Below are 16613 nucleotides of genomic sequence, written 5' to 3'. Positions count from 1 at the left end.
ATATTTCTTTTGATTTTAATGTTCATCGCCAGGAGTAGATTTTTTTCAGAGATAACTGTACTTTCGTTGATTTTGTTTTTGAGCGAATAGAATTTTGATTTTACTGTTTATCACTACTAGGAGTCTAGGAGTATATGGACTGATTGGGTGCTGCGGTTCTGAGCCGTAAACTGCGATATTGTGGCCCGTGGGCTTGTGTTTGGACCTCGGGGGACTATCCCGGTCCATCCAGAGCCTTCCGAGAGGCCGAGTGGTCTCTGATTCGGCCCGCTTGGCCGTATATAAAAGCGAAATGGTTCGGCTCATTTGGCTAGAACCCTAGAACGCTCGACCCTCCGCCGCCGCCGACCCCACGCTTCTCCTGTGCAGCTCCGAGGTAGGCTTTGCCCCAATCTCATCCTCTTCGCAGTCAATTTTGCGGTAGCCAAGCGCCCTCCTGCAACGATCTTGTCACCTAGTGGAAACCTGTGTAGTTCTGCGAGTATCTACGTCTCTTTGGTAGGGGAATTATTTGTAGGATTTAGAGATATGTGTTCTTGATTGGTCGTCTTAGATATGTGCTGTATAGTTTTTTGCTTAATTCCTGCTCTGCTAGGTCTCTAGCTTGCCCTTTCGCATCAGATTTCAGGAATACCCCCATTAGACCTCGGATTTCCCCATTTACAAACACGCCCGGTCATTTGGATCTATTCGTGCGTGGATTATTGCGTATCATAAGATCGAAATTTGAATATCTCTAGTGAAGAAACCTCGGGCTTCCAAGTCTCGGATCTAAGATGCACCGTTGAGTCATGTTGATTAGTTTCCTTTCACGCATAAATGCATAATTGAAATTTTTATGTGCATAATCCCCTATACTTGAACCCTCCAATGTTTATCTATCTGAAATTTCTTAGTTAGGGATAATTGCTATTTGTTGATTTTATATCGAAGCCTCTTTCTGTTTTCAGGTAATTCGTAGTTTACACGATGAAGATGATCGCTGCCTACCTGCTCGCCTACCTGGGTGGGAACTCTTCCCCGACTGCCGGTGACATCAAGAACATCCTGGAATCAGGTAATTCTACTTTGTTGGGTGCAAGTTGTAGTTGTTCAGATGCTTTTACTTAGACAGTGCTTCCAGCTTTTCTTATGGTTTGGTATATTTGGCATGGTCTACTTTTGTTGCTGAACACAAATCCAATAATTTTTTCAGTGGGGTCCATTGAATTTTAATTCATTATAAGTTTAAATTGTACAATAACCTACTGCTAGTTGTGATTAAGTTTACATCTCAAAACATCTGGTACTTTGATAGAATGTGAGAGCAAAAAAGGCTTATTACCTGGGGAATTTTTATGAAAATATTTTATACCATCTGTGTATCATTTCACTAAATAATGACTTCTGTTCTCTTGTACAGTTGGGGCTGAGGCTGATGAAGAAAAACTTAAGTTCCTTCTTGCTGAACTCAAGGGTAAGGACATCACAGAAGTGATTGCAGCTGGAAGGGAGAAGTTTGCCGCTGTGCCTTCAGGTGGGGGTGCCATTGCTGTGGGAGCTCCAGCTGCTGCAGCTGGTGGTGCCGCAGCACCTGCTGCTGAGTCAAAGAAGGAGGAGAAGGTTGAAGAGAAGGAAGAATCTGATGACGTAAGTGTTTCTCTAGCTTGCAATGGTTTCCAGTTACTTTAGTGCTGCCCATATGTTATTCTAGCTCGATTTTGCTTATATGAAGCAACTCACAAACATAAACTCAATTCATTGTTTAAGTGTTATTGCAAGTAGCTATTTTAGAGTTTGGCATGCAATTGCCCTTACGAATGCAATTCTTTCACTGTCTAGTCACAGTATGTGCAGTTGTGTGTGAATTACTGTCACCTTGCTTACGATCTTTTATTCTTTCTGCAGGACATGGGTTTCAGTCTATTTGACTAAGCACTTCAGCTCCACCCTCTACGCTCTGTTTACCCTAGTATCTGTCGCGTGTGGCATGGTACAACAGCGTCTGCATAATCTAGAGACCTAAAGTTCGTGCTATTTTGCTTGGGACAATGTATATGTTTAGTACCTTCGTATGTGCGTGTGACTGCTTCTGCAGCTTTGAGAAGTTGATTGATAATTCGCTGGAGTTATGTTTCTTGCATCTATCTTTTTATGTTTCCGATTGATGGTATTTGCACATGATCTTTTGATTTTCTTGATGATATCATTAACGGATCTGGATTTTTGCTGCGACTGAATGCTCGTTCCTCATGCTGTTGTGAATCTATCTGACTATTTCTTGCACTGAGAGATCGTTCTGTGCATCAGTTGCTTGCTTTGAAAAAATTATATGCTTTTTTTTCATTGTGTTTGGGCAAATCATGCTCCAAAATATCAGGGATCGATATCGGAATAGGGCCCCTAAAAATCATGTAAATAGTGTTGTAGAAAGATCTCTTTCAGTCGTCGCTCTGGGGTTGCCCTATTCGATGGACGAATTTGGTGAGCTGATCTGCTCTGATCCAAGAGGAAAGATGTAGGTGTAATTTTTTGAAAATATGACGATTGAAAGTTGGAAATAATTTTTGTGACATGTACGGTGAAATGAATATTGATCTAAATAAATTGGAGAATCAATCAGTGAACAAGAATGGGAATAAAAAACAATCCTTTGCACCTTGTCTCTTTAGTATTGGCAGTTCCGTCACTTCTGGCATTCGTTTAAAATCTTGTTGACCTTGCTTGCATACTGAAGTCTCTTCTATTTTCCTTAATCTCGAAGTCCATATCTTGATATCTTTGGACTTATGCACAAACGTAGGGTGGGGTAGGGTGGGGCGTGCTTCTCCCATAATCTGTCAGTTCTTTCTAGAGATTGTAGTTCGAGATCCATCCAATATTCACATGCATGCATCCATTTATGCAACAAAATTCATAGTTTTATAGTCAAAACAAGTTGAATAGAGAGTTGAGAGAAAGAGGATGCTCACGGTGGATGACTGGTCCGACGGCGAAGAGAGGGCGGGAGAGACAGAAAGGATTGGGGGTGAGGCTAGGACCGGGGCGGCGACGACGGAGAGGGCCGGGGAGGCGAACGTGGAGAGGACTGGGCCGGTAGCGGCGACTAAAGAACTAGACGGCGACGACAAGGGTCTGGTCGGTGGTTGTCGTGCGCTCGAGACATTGGCGGGGCAGAGTTGTGTGGCCGGCTGCAACGGTGAGGGCATGTTCGGTGGCGATGAGGGCCTCGCCGATGGTGGCGAGGTGGGTCCGGCAGCGGTGAGGCAACCCTAGCAACGTGAGTTCTCGAGCGAGGCGGCCTGGTCGTTTTTCGGGTCCAACGCCTAGACTGCTTGATGGCATTTTCGATGTAATTAGCTAACAGGATAGGGATACACCTTTATTCTGAAACGATTTCTTTTGATGGACTTGCTAGAATCTGATATTGTGGGGAAAAATCAGGTTTTCCTGAGATTTTGACTTGCACTGGGATTTTACATAATCGAGTCTAATCGAGTTTTTTTTCTTAGGATTTTTTAGGCTGAAATTCTCTAGAATCTGCTCAAAAGAAATGGCCTTGAATGCTCTTGGGTCACATCCTTTCCGCACATGAACTTCACAGCTTTGTGTTCGCTTCACCGCTTGCAAAGCACTCCCTCCGTTCCTAAATATAAGTCTTTTAAGATATTTCACTAGGTGACTACATACGAAGCAAAATGGATGAATCTACACTTTAAAGTATGTCTATATACATCCGTATGTAGTCCTCTAGTAGAATTCCTAAAAAGACTTATATTTAGGAACGGAGGAAGTAGCAAGCATTATCCAGTTGCCCCCGTCGTATGTCCGCATGCATCATGGAGATTTAGGGCATTGACGCTGCATCGCCCAGCAGACCACCTCATAATCTCTTGCAACAACGACAGTGGCTTCGCAACACGGCGGCACCCTATTGATGTACCCATTGCTAGCCTTGCAAAGACTCGTTGTCATAGCATCTTCAGCTACCGTCCATTGGCGGAGCTACATTATGGACGAATAGGCCATGACCCGTCTAGACTTTTAGTAAAATTACAAAATTATACCTAGGACCAGCCCATGAATACAAAGCACTACAAGATTGCAGCCAGATTTAATGTCAATTTCACTTCAGGCCGCCCAACTTTGTATTTGTAGCTCTGCCACGGCTACCGTCACAGGCTCACAGCACCATTGGCTCGTCGGAGCACCACCCATATCATGGGGGCGCCTTCCCTGCAGCACCGGGTTCCAGCAACGATGCCACAGCCGAAAGGTCGTTTGCAACACTCTTTCTCCCCTCGCCATAGTACTTGCAGCATGGTTTGTCACATCACAGAACTCTATGTCGTTGTGGACATCGAAGCATTGCCGAGCATCGTGTGGCATGCTTCATTGATGCGTCCTTCAAGGCAAGCTCGCGCTGGCATATCGCGGCGGCCATTCACTTTGCCATGGTTATCGAAGTGTTGTCACAACCGTTGAAGCACGCCTTGTAGCACGGTCGCGGTCATTGATGTCCTTGCAGCACGCCCCGTTGCTGTGATCATCGAAGCATCATCGTGACCGTTGAAGCACACATCACAACATCATCATGAAGTCGACGATGTCACGACATGCCTTTTCATGGTTGCCGAAGCATCGCGGGGGCGCCCCATTAGTTTGCAGCAATGGAGGCTGTTGCGACCGTCCCGTCGGAGCATGGCTACGGCGCTGACGAGCTATGTGGTTGTAGCACCAGTCGTGGCTACAACATTGGCGAGCTCTGCGGTTGCATCACATGTCGTGGCTACAGTGTCGGTGAGCTCTACAATTGCAACATCGGTCGTGATTACGACATCACCGAACTCTGCGGTTGCAACACCAGTCATGGCTACGGTGCCGACCATATTTGCGGTTGCAGCAACAACCGTGATTATGAAGCTAGCAAGTTTTGCGGTTGCATCACTCGTTGTGACTACGACAATCGATCACGGCTACGATGCCGACGAGCTATGCGGTTGCAACATGACATCAGCTATGACCCCCCCCCCCCCGTCCCCCTTGCAGCACCGCATGGGACTTGTCGCGTGGTATGTAGTTGAAACATCGATGACATCAGCCACCGCCCGATTGAAGCAACCATGGCTTTAGTCATCAACCAAGATTTCACACAACAATCTGCGCCATGCTGCCAGCATCGCCGCACAACCTCGCAGCATCGCCGACCGAGCTGCTCGTAGTAGCAGCCTCCCGGTATGGCCACATGCTCGCAACAGCCTCCCCATAACATCGTGAGTACCACATGCATTGTCCGTTGATAGCACGCGGGAGCTGAAATTCGAGCACGCCCACACTCGCAGCATTGCATCCTCCCGACTATTAGCTCCAGCCGCCCTTTGCAGCAATGCCCCAGTCATGGAGGGGTTGCTCTCTTTCCTCACTTTCACTTGGGGATCCATGTGTCATCGATTGGACAACATCCTCTAGGAGTGTAGGTGCTTCCATGGTGCGTGCTACAAGGGAGGAGGAAGCCCCCGGAGATACATGCACTGCAATGAAGATAGAATAGGGGAGAGATGGGTACGCGTTGATTGGGGAAGAAACGTGCGACTGAGCGGTGTTCACTTGAGGAGACAAAAGACAAGGGGGATCGATGCGATGCATGGCGAGTGCAGGAAGCGCCTGTCGTGGTCGTCTTTACATCTGGCTGTAATCAATTAATTCCCAGTCTTTTTCGGTTCTGTTTCCAAAAGAAAGGAAATTGAGATAGGGGTTGTCCTGATTTTGAGCGTGAACATGAGCGGATACCAGAGCTCTTGTGCTCAGCTATTCTATCTCACCCTAAATGAAATGAGTGTTAGTTACACACTGCGTCGATTCAAGTTCCCACGTCAGTTTTTATCTACCCATAGATCTAGCTCAATAAGAGTTCCAAGTCGCTCCATTGCGAGTATTTTAAACATAATAATAATTTCACTGATCTCTCTTGACTACCAGCGACCACTATAGCTACATGTCTTTGAGGGTGTCGTTCTTGCTGACACACATACAACAAGAAAGCCTACCCTCACCACATAAAGAAAATGCAAGAATATATGTGGGAGCACTATTGATACCATCTGAGAAAGTCGAGGAGAATCGGGGCTAGAAGACCAACTAAAAAAAACGCCCCACCCTATCAAAAGTCGTCCATGTGAGGACTAAAAAACCCAACATAGACTACTAGATGAAAACAAGGCACTAACATTGTCCTTCCAGCAACCGGTCATCGGAGTAGGATCGGAGTAGGTAACACGAAGGAGGTGACTCCATAGGCTTTACTTCGCGACTCTAAAGAGGGAATATTGCAACAAAAGTGACAACATATTGCCGCTTCATTGCTCTGACAAACCTTATCAACAGTTGTGATGCTTCTTGTGCCAATCATACAACCATTACCGCTTTTACGAGTAGGCGGTACAGAAAGCTTGTATTCGTTCGAAATAAAAATAAAAATAAACTGAACTAAAATTTACCAAACGAATACTCTTTTTTTTTTTTTTTTTTGGCTGAGATGGCCGGTTTGGAGGCATTTTCCTCGGCCGAAATAAGCATATTGGAAGATGCCGACTCTGCGATGACTGGGTTGGAGTCGTTCTGCAAAGCGGCCGCCCTCCTACGCAACGCCCACGATAGGCCGCCCGCTCCTGCCAAGATCCATTACAACTTTCCGCTCCTCGTCCGGTCGTGGTGGAGCCGTCGCCGCCGACCTCCGGCTCCTCTTCCGCCGACGCACGGCAGCTCGAAGGTATTCTTCTCTCATAGCCCCCCCCCCCCCCCCCCAATCCCTCTCTACTCGAACGGCGCGGAGTGGGGATCCGTCCGGACTAGAGGTCGATTTCTTCCGCGGGCGACGAACCCTAAGTCGCTTGAATCGTCATGGTGACCTAATCCGAGAAATTTCCTCCAGGGTAGATCCTCCGCTCCGTCCGGCTTGTTGAGGGTTCGACTTCTGCGTGGTGGATTACTAGCTGCAGTTTAGCTTCGAAAACGAAGAATCTGACCGCGTTGGGGGATTTCCTGGCTGGGCACTACAGTCGATGCCCCTCGTTAATTAAGCCAGCCTCCGAATGGAGTAGTTCAGAAATCCACATCCGGGATTCTGGATGAGTGGTCAAGCGTTGCTGTGCGTATTAGACAGTAGAAAGGAGCATGCTAATTCGTGGGAGAAATCATCCTACTAGGCGTGATAACGCTCCCTAGTGCAGGCTATTCTTGCTTCCTGGCACCTGAGTTGGAGATGACATAATAAGCATGGTTGCACGGTGGCACTGTCATACATGTAGGCTTGTATAGTGTGGATATTCCAATATGTGTAGTGCTGATCATCTCTTTGGATAAATTTGCTACCACAATCCACATGGTTGCTCTGCTATTTCTGTATTATGCAACTGCAACTTGGAAATGAAAAGTGAAACGCATTTACCTTGCAAGTATTTTCAATGGCTTATGCTCTATGTTTCTCACAGGTCCGTGATCTAGTAAGCTACTCTCCTGGGGCAGCATGCCTAAGATAAAGACCAGCCGTGTGAAATATCCCGAAGGATGGGAGCTTATTGAACCGACTCTCCGTGATTTGGAAGCCAAAATGAGAGAAGGTGTGCATATCTGTGTAATCTGTGATACTTGTTTAATCTTTTTCCAGATGTATATTGCTATTTCCTGCTACAGGATGGTAGTAATGTGATGTTTTGATGCAGCCGAGAATGATACACATGATGGGAAGAGGAAGTGTGAGGCTCTCTGGCCCATCTTCCGCATCTCTCACCAAAAGAGCCGTTATATATATGATCTCTACTATCGAAGGAAGGAGATTAAAAAGGAGTTGTATGAGTTTTGCTTGGACCAGGGTTATGCAGACAAAAATCTGATTGCTAAATGGAAAAAGGTTGGTGGGCTTGATCATTTTAGGCATGCATTATTTTGAGCTTGCATCAAGTACTAACTGTGGTGGATGCTTTTCTCCAGTTGTCTCTTGGGACTTCTGATTATGCAATCATGTTCTAGTTTTGCTAGACTGTAAACACCTGAACTTCAGCCATCCTCAGGAAATATATATTCAAGATTAGTTCATTTCGGATGCACCTTCCTTGCATACTGGCCATGACAATTTTCACTTATTTTGCACCATGGCCTTTATGCAAACATTTTATGTTAACTCATGAATGCACACTCAGACAGAGAACAGCCCCTTCTCCTGTCGTGTGCAATTGGAGAAATTGCCTGAATATTAAGTACTCAAAGATGATTTTTTTTGTTACTACAGTGTGCTGTTTTGTAACTATTTGATTATGCTTAGTTCTTTCTCTAGTTTTTAGCACCACAGTTTACCGAGTTCCAACTCTATGGTTACCTTGTATAACAGCTACTTCAGTTGTCTTAATTCGACATGCTTATGGCGCACTGCTAACCATTCTTTTCTCTCTTGCCTCTTGCAGCCAGGCTATGAGCGTCTCTGCTGCCTCCGCTGCATACAGACACGCGACCACAACTTCGCAACCACCTGCGTCTGCAGGGTCCCCAAGCACCTGAGGGAGGAGACGGTGATAGAATGCGTCCACTGCGGATGCAAGGGGTGCGCCAGCGGCGATTGAGGCCGCCAACTCGTGGTAGAGAATAATCCAAAACTAATCACCCCATTAGACCCCTGATGAGAACAAGTGCTACTGCATAATCAGGTGATCCGCGCAAATGTATTGTTAACTTGGTACTATGTGTGAGAATACTGTTTTTTCGCTGTGGAAGCTGGCAACTGTTTGGCTGAATGTTGTAGCCTGATCTTCCATTATGGATTACTGTTGTTGTGCCTTGACTACTGAAGCATTTTCTTATTACTAAAAAGGTAGTATTAGAGCATCTACACCCAGACCTTGCAAATCCGGTCGCGCAAACGCTGCGGACGCTCCGCGGACATTGATGGGTCACCCCTTAAATTTCCCTCTCAACATCAAACCCTTTCATATTTCATCCCTCATACTCATATAAAAGCATGTAAAATATATCCTACGTACTAACTAGTGTACTAAGCTTCTTCCTCGTTGAAGATGGCATGTTCTTCGTCTGACACGTGGTCACCGCAGCCGACTCTGAGCGGATGGAGTTAAGGATAGCCGACTCCGAGCGGATGGAGTTAAGGATGGCCAGCTGCTCCGGCCATAGATTGATGACCGCCGGCGCCTCCTCCTCCTGCTCGTGTGGCGGCGCCTCCTTCGGTGCATGTGGCTCCTCCTCGGGCTCCTCCCCCATCTCCCCACCTCCTCGAAATCCTCCTCCAGTTCCAGAGGTAGCCGCGCTTCCCTTCAATTATGAAGTAACAACATGACAATCTATTCAAAAAGAGTTTGTACTAAGATAACATCAAGCTATCCTTTCCATTCGATCTATCTAAGAGTTTGTACTAGAATAACATCAATGATACATATCAATCGATCCTAATGCCACCTAGATACTTCAATGTCACCTCAAGTATCCGTGGGTAAATTATGCGACATTCATCAAACAATTTCAGAGTTATCATATTCGACCCAAAATAAAGAACGTGCAAGGAGCACCCCAATATTTTCATCGGAGAATATGGTATGAGAATGTGCAATCAAACCCCTATGCATAGATCCCCAAGGTCATCGGAACCCGCAAGTTGATGCCTCAACATATATCAAGTGAATCAATAGAATACCCCAATGTCACTACGGGTATCCCATGCAAGACGTACATCAAGTGTTGTCATACCAATATGCTCAATCCAACTTGATGAGATCTTAAAGGAAAGACTCAATTCATCACAACTAGATGGTAAGGGAAATAGATCATATGATCCAACTATATTAACAAAGCTCGTTGTTAGAGCATATATCTCCATATGTGGTTTTGGTAATTGATGACAATTCCTATGAACTAATGGTTGCCTTAAGTTATATTTATAGGATTTGTCCATAGGCACTTCTTGAAGTCCATCTGTTGGGTTCAAGGAGTTTATATGTTGACCAAGGTGGTATTCACGGTATTATCCAAAGAATGGTCACAGAGATTCGAGGTTGATCAAGATCGTTATACAAAGAGTAAATCAAGATGATCAACACACAAAGCGTACAAGATGTACCGAGAGGGATCAAGTGATCCCATGGTATGGTAAGCATTGTCCAGTACGTATTTGTGTACTAACCCATGGTCTTTGTGAGGGTTCTATGTGGGGGTTAGGTGTGTTTCCATGGGCTTGCGTCTAGAGGAAGATCTCATACAACCCATGAAGGATGACGTCAAGTGGTGATCGTCATCAAGATTGCGGTGTGCAAGTTCAAGTGGATCAGCACGAAGATATCATGCTTGAAGTTTGTCGTCCATTGTGGTGGCAATGGAGTTGTGAAGATATGGTGAAGAGTGGCTCACCCATAGTGAGTATGGGGGAGCAATCAACTAGTCTTCATCAAGCCAACGCAATCAAGAAAGGTGGTCCATCTTGAGGAAGCCAAGATCATCATCATCTAGCTCAAGAGGACGAGGTGCAAGGTATAGGTTTGCCCCTGATAGGTTTTCTGTTTAGGATAGATTGTTGTACTATCAAGGGGGGCTCTCAAGTGAGTAGCTTGATCGTATCGTTCGTTGAGAGCTCAAACCATTTGCATCCTTGCATCATACTTCTTGGTTCTTGTTTGGTGTTTCTCTTTGTGAGTTTTAGAGCTTATGGTCATCTTCGTGACAAGCTCGAGTTCATCGAAAACGGAGTCCATATGCATCTACTATGATGTTTTCGATGTTGGAGTTTTTGCCGGTTCTTCATTCATAGAGGACTCACATCTCTATATCATTGGCATTTTCATATTTGCATGGTCTTAAGATTTCCAGTCGTTGTTTGGATAGCTCTTGTCGTCCTGAATCCAACAAGCTTGGGTTTGCTCGATTCGGAGCTCGTATGCGAAAGTTATGGGTGTTTCAGTGGCGAGCGGTAGTACCGCTAGAGTTGGCGGTAGTACCGCTGGCCCTAGCGGTAGTACCGCTAGAGCTGGCGGTAGTACCACTGTCCCAGCGGTAGTACCGCCCCGGGCCAGCGGTAGTACCGCTCCAAGTTTTTAGTACCGTCATCTTTGCGGTTGTACTGCATCGGACATTTTTGCGAAGACTTTCTTGGCGGTGGTTGGCCCGGTAGTATCTTTGCACTACCATGGACTCAGCGGTAGTACCGCTGCAGCCAACGGTAGTACCGCCGGAGGGTCAGCGGTAGTACCGTTGGAGCCAGCGGTAGTACCGCTGGGCTCGGGCTGTAAGTGGGGGTAACGGTCTGATTCCTTCCCCCACTATATAAAGGGGGTCTTCTTCCCCCTTGGTCTTATCCATCTGTTGAGCTCTTGTTCTACCTCCATTGTTGACATTCTTAGAGCTTGCTAACTCTCAATCCCTCCAATGATTCTTGCTTGTTCTTGAGGGAAAAGAGAGAGGAGATCTAGATCCACATCTCCACCAATCACTTTCTCCTCTATGTGAAGGGAACCCCTTGGATCTAGATCTTGGAGTTCTTTGTGAGCTCCTTGTTCTTCCTCTCATATTTCTCCATAGCTTTCGTTGTTGTGGAGGGATTTGAGTGTGAGGGACTTGACCACTTCGTGTGTTCTTGCCATTGCATGAGTTGCATCGGTTTGAGTTCTCCATGGTGATTCGTGGAAGTGAGAAGTTGAGAAGCTTACCACCTTTGGTACTTAGTACCCTAGATATTGTTCTTCGCGGATGCTTTGGCGTCCTAGAAGCTTGGTGGTGTCTCGGAGCTCAATCACGTCCTTTCACTCGTGTTTTTGAGATCGTGCTATATCAACAACACGAGAGAGAGAGAGAGTGAACACATAGCTACTGTTAATATACCCTCAACCTCGAGGATGAACTACTCCCTCCTCGTCATGGCCTCCGTCGGGATGATGTAGATGGCCACCGATGATGGTTTTCCCTCTCCGACAGGGTACTAGAATCGCCCCATATTGGTTTTCGGTGATACAAAGAGTTGCGACGGAGGAGCGGAAGTTCTCTCTTTACTTCTGGCGTTTCTGGGATTTATAGGATTTTTCAGCATTGGAATCACGTGCAAACGGAGCCATGTGGGCCCCACAAGCCATCAGGGCGCGCCCAAGGCCCATGCTGGGCCCTGTTGTCTTGTGCCTCCGTGGCTGCTCTCCTTTGGTGGTTCTTCGCTCCAACGTTGCTCATATGTTCTAGAAAAAATCATAAAAAAGTTTCGGGCGATTCTGAGAACTTCCATTTTTTGCACAAAAAACAACACCACGGTAATTCTCGTGAAAATAGCATGAGCTCCGGTTAGTTTTGAATAAATCATATAAAGTGCATCAATACCATATAAAGTTATTATAACAAGATGCAAATATGACATGAATACTTCATAAATTATCGATAGGTTGGAGACGTATCAATGACACATGCGTCCTTTCTTAATCCGAGCGTGCGGGAGGGGAGGGGGGTGTTGGAAATATGCCCTAGAGGCAATAATAAATTAGTTATTATTATATTTCTTTGTTCATGATAATCGTTTATTATCCATGCTATAATTGTATTGATTGGAAACACAGTGCATGTGTGGATACATAGACAAAACACTGTCCCTAATAAGCCTCTAGTTGACTAGCTCGTTGATCAAAGATGGTCAAGGTTTCCTGACCATAGGCAAGTGTTGTCACTTGATAACGGGATCACATCATTAGGAGAATCATGTGATGGACTAGACCCAAACTAATAGACGTAGCATGTTGATCGTGTCATTTTGTTGCTACTCTTTTCTGCGTGCCAAGTATTTGTTCCTATGACCATGAGATCATATAACTCACTAACACCGGAGGAATGCTTTGTGTGTATGAATCGTATAGTTGATATGATTAGCACAGAGATGCTTACCACTGAAACTATTCTTGACTCACGTGATGATCGGACTTGAGATAGTGGATTTGGATCATGTACCACTCAAATGACTAGAGATATGTACTTTTTGAGTGGGAGTTCTTAAGTAATATGATTAATTGAACTAATTGTCATGAACATAGTCTAATGGTCTTTGCGAATTACGATGTAGCTTACGTTATAGCTCTACTGTTTTTATGTTCCTAGAGAAAATTTAGTTCAAAGTTGATAGTAGCAAACTTTGCAGAGGATTGTCCTCGTTGCTGCGCAGAAGGCTTATGTCCTTAATGCATCACTCGGTGTGCTGCACCTCGAGCGTCGTCTGTGGATGCTGTGAACATCCGACATACACGTTTCTGATGACTACGCGATAGTTCAGTGCAAAATACTTAATGGCTTAGAAGCAAGGCGCCGAAGACGTTTTGAAACATCACAGAACATAAGTGATGTTCTAAAGAGATGAAATTGTGATTTCATGCTTGTGCCCTTGTTAAGAGGTACGAGACCTCTAACAAGATTCTTTGTCCATAAAGTAAAGGAGAAAAGCTCAATCGTTGAGCATGTGCTCAGATTGTCTGAGTATGACAATCGCTTGAATCAAGTGGGAGTTAATCTTCCAGATGAGATAGTGATGGTTCTCCAAAGTCACTGCCACCAAGCTGTAAGAGCTTCGTGATGAACTATAACATATCAAGGATAGATACAATGATCCTTGAGCGATTCGCGATGTTTGACACTGCGAAAGTAAAAATCAATAAGGAGCATCAATAGTTGATGGTTAGTAAAACAACTAAGTTTCAAGAAAGGCAAGGGCTAGAAGGGATACCTCGTGAAACAGAAAAACAGTTGCTGCACTAATGAAGAGACCCCGGATTAAACCCAAGCCCGGGACTAAGTGCTTCTTTTATGAGGGGAACGGTCACTGAGGCGGAGCAACTCTAGATACTTGGTAGATAAGAAGGCTGGCAAAAGTCGAAAGAAGTATATTTGATATACATGATGTTGATGTGTACTTTACTAGTACTCCTAGTAGCACGAGGGTATTGGATACCGGTTCGGTTGCTAAGTGATTAGTAACAAGAAATGAAAGCTACAGCATAAACGGAGACTAGCTAAAGGCGAGGTGACGATACGTGTTGGAAGTTTTTCCAAGGTTGATATGATCAAACGTTGCACGCTCCCTCTACCATCGGGATTGGTGTTAAACCTAAATAATTGTTATTTGATGCTTGCGTTAAGCATGAACATGATTGGATCGTGTTTATTGCAATACGATTATTCATTTAAAGAGAATAATGGTTACTCTATTTGCTTGAATAATCACCTTCAATGGTTTATTGAATCTCGATCGTAGTGTTACACATGTTCATGATATTGGTGCCAAAAGATACGAGGTAATGATGATAGTACCACTTACTTGTGGCACTGCCGCTTGAGTCATGTTGGTATAAATTGCATGAAGAGGCTTAATGCTGATGGATCTTTATACTCACTTGATTTTGAATCACTAGTGACATGCAAATCATACCACATGAGCAAGGCCTTGTTTTCATTGAGATGAAACAAGAATAGTAACTTGTTGGAAGTGATACATTTTGATATATGCAGTCCAATGGGTGCTGAGGCACGCAGTGGATATCATTATGTTCTTACTTCAATGACGATTTGAGTAGATACAAGAGTATTTACTTAATGAATCACAAGTCTGAAATATTGAAAGGTTCAATTCTGTTTCAGGAGTGAAGTTCGTCGTAACAAGAGTATAAACTGTCTACGATATGATCATAGAAATGAATATCTGAGTTACGAGTTTTGGTACGCAGTTAAGACAATGTGGAAATTGTTTCGCAGTTCATGCCACCTGGAACATCATAGTGTGATGATGTGTCTGAACGTCATAGCCACACACTATTTGGTATGGTGCATGCTATGATGTCTCTTATCGAATTACCACTATCGTTTATGGGTTATGCATTAGAGACAACCGCATTCACTTTAAATAGGGCACCGCGTATTTCCATTGAGATGACACAGTATAGACTGAGGTTTGGAGAAATCTAAACTGTCGTTTCTTGAAAGTTTGGGGCTTCGACACTTGTGTGAAAAGGTTTCAGTCGAATAAGCTCAAACCCAAAGCGGATAAATGCATCTTCATAGGATATCCAAAACAGTCGGGTACATCTCCTATCTCAGATCCGAAAGCAAAGTGTTTGTTTCTAGAAACGGATCCTTTCTCGAGGAAAGGTTTCTCTCGAAAGAATTGAGTGGGAGGGTGGTCGAACTTAATGAGGTTATTGAACCATCACTTCAACTAGTGTGTAGCAGGGCGCAGGAAGTTATTCCTGTGGCGCCTACACCAATTGAAGTGAAAGCTGATGATGGTGATCATCGAGCATCGAATCAAGTTACTACAAATCTCGTAGGTTGACAAGGTCGCGTACTACTGCAGAGTGGTACGGTAACCCTGTCTTGGAGGTCATGTTGTTGAGCAACAATGAACCTACGAGTTATGGAGAAAGAAATGGTGGGCCCGGATTCCGACAAATGGCTGGAGGCCATAAAATCCGAGAGAGGATCCATGTATGAAAACAAAGTGTAGACTTTGAAAGAACTACTTGATGGTCATAGGACTATTGAGTAAAGATGGATATTTAAAAGGAAGACAGATGATGATGGTGATAAGTCACTATTAAGAAAAGCTCGACTTGTCGCAGAGATGTTTCCGACAAGATCAAACAGTTGACTATGATGAGACTTTCTCACTCGTAGCGATGCTAAAAGTCTGTTAGAATTATGTTAGTAGTTGCTGCATTATTTATGAAATATTGCACATAGGATGTCAAAACATTGTTTCCTCGACGGTTTCCTTGAGCAAACATTGTATGTGATACAACCAGGAGGTTTTGTCGATCCTAAAGATACTAGCAAGTATGCAAGCTCCAGCGATCCTTCAATGGACTGGTGCAAGCATCTCGGAGTTGGAATATACACTTTGATGAGATGATCAAAGATTTTGGGTTTGTACAAGGTTTATGAGAAACTTGTATTTCCAAAGAAGTGAGCGGGAGCACTATAGAATTTCTAATAAGTATATGTGGTTGACATATTGTGGATCAGAAGTAATGTAGAATTTCTGTAAAGCATACAAGGTTGTTTGAAAGAAGTTTTCAAAAGAGTACCTAGATTGCGCTACTTGAACGTTGAGCATCAAAGATCTATGGAGATAGATCGAAAGCGCTTAATGGAAGTTTCAACAAGATGCATGCCTAGACAAATTTTTGAAGGAGTTCAAAATAGATTAGCAAAGAAGGAGTTCTTGGTCGCGTTGTGATGTGTGAATTTGAGTAAGACTCAAAACCCGACCCCGACAGAATAAAGAGAATAGACGAAGGTCGTCTTCTATGCCTTGGTCGTAGAATCTGAAGAATGGCATGCTGGGTACCGCACCTGATGTGTGCCTTGACTCAAAGTCTGTTGAGAGGTACAGAGAGTGATCCATGATTGAATCACTAACAGCGGTCAAAATTTATCCTTAGTAACTGATGGACTAAGGAATTTTTCTCGATTATGGAGGTGGTTAAAGAGTTCGTCGTAAAGGGTTACGTCGATGCAAGCTTTGACACTAATCCGAATAACTATGAGTAGTGAAACGGATTCGTATAGTAGAGTAGATATTTGGAGTATTTCCGAATAGCACATAGTAGCAGCATCTATAAGATGAC

General features: G+C 44.4%; 2 protein-coding genes across 3 annotated transcripts; both read left to right on the top strand.

The window, feature by feature from the left end:
* Positions 1 to 280: 280 nt before the first annotated feature.
* On the top strand, positions 281 to 2107 carry LOC123446135 (60S acidic ribosomal protein P2B-like). Its single transcript, XM_045122835.1, has 4 exons — positions 281 to 376; positions 951 to 1057; positions 1403 to 1629; positions 1888 to 2107. Exons 2-4 carry the CDS (start codon positions 970 to 972, stop codon positions 1912 to 1914), a joined length of 342 nt encoding a protein of 113 aa, XP_044978770.1. The 5' UTR covers positions 281 to 376; positions 951 to 969; the 3' UTR covers positions 1915 to 2107.
* Positions 2108 to 6588: 4481 nt separating this feature from the next.
* Positions 6589 to 8815, top strand: LOC123446109 (protein BUD31 homolog 2). 2 transcript variants are annotated; one of them, XM_045122834.1, is made up of 5 exons: positions 6597 to 6748; positions 6911 to 6943; positions 7470 to 7598; positions 7701 to 7888; positions 8439 to 8815. In XM_045122834.1, exons 3-5 carry the CDS (start codon positions 7505 to 7507, stop codon positions 8592 to 8594), a joined length of 438 nt encoding a protein of 145 aa, XP_044978769.1. In that variant the 5' UTR covers positions 6597 to 6748; positions 6911 to 6943; positions 7470 to 7504; the 3' UTR covers positions 8595 to 8815. The 2 variants fall into 2 exon arrangements, with proteins under 2 accessions (XP_044978768.1, XP_044978769.1); XM_045122833.1 differs by lacking the exon at positions 6911 to 6943 and having other exon boundaries at positions 6589 to 6748.
* The last annotated feature ends 7798 nt before the right edge of the window (positions 8816 to 16613 follow it).

Source organism: Hordeum vulgare, chromosome 1H, assembly GCF_904849725.1.
Source record: "Hordeum vulgare subsp. vulgare chromosome 1H, MorexV3_pseudomolecules_assembly, whole genome shotgun sequence".
In the NCBI taxonomy this organism is placed as follows: Eukaryota; Viridiplantae; Streptophyta; class Magnoliopsida; order Poales; family Poaceae; genus Hordeum; species Hordeum vulgare.
Note: the sequence above shows the minus strand (reverse complement) of the source record. Positions and strands in the feature narration are given on the sequence as shown.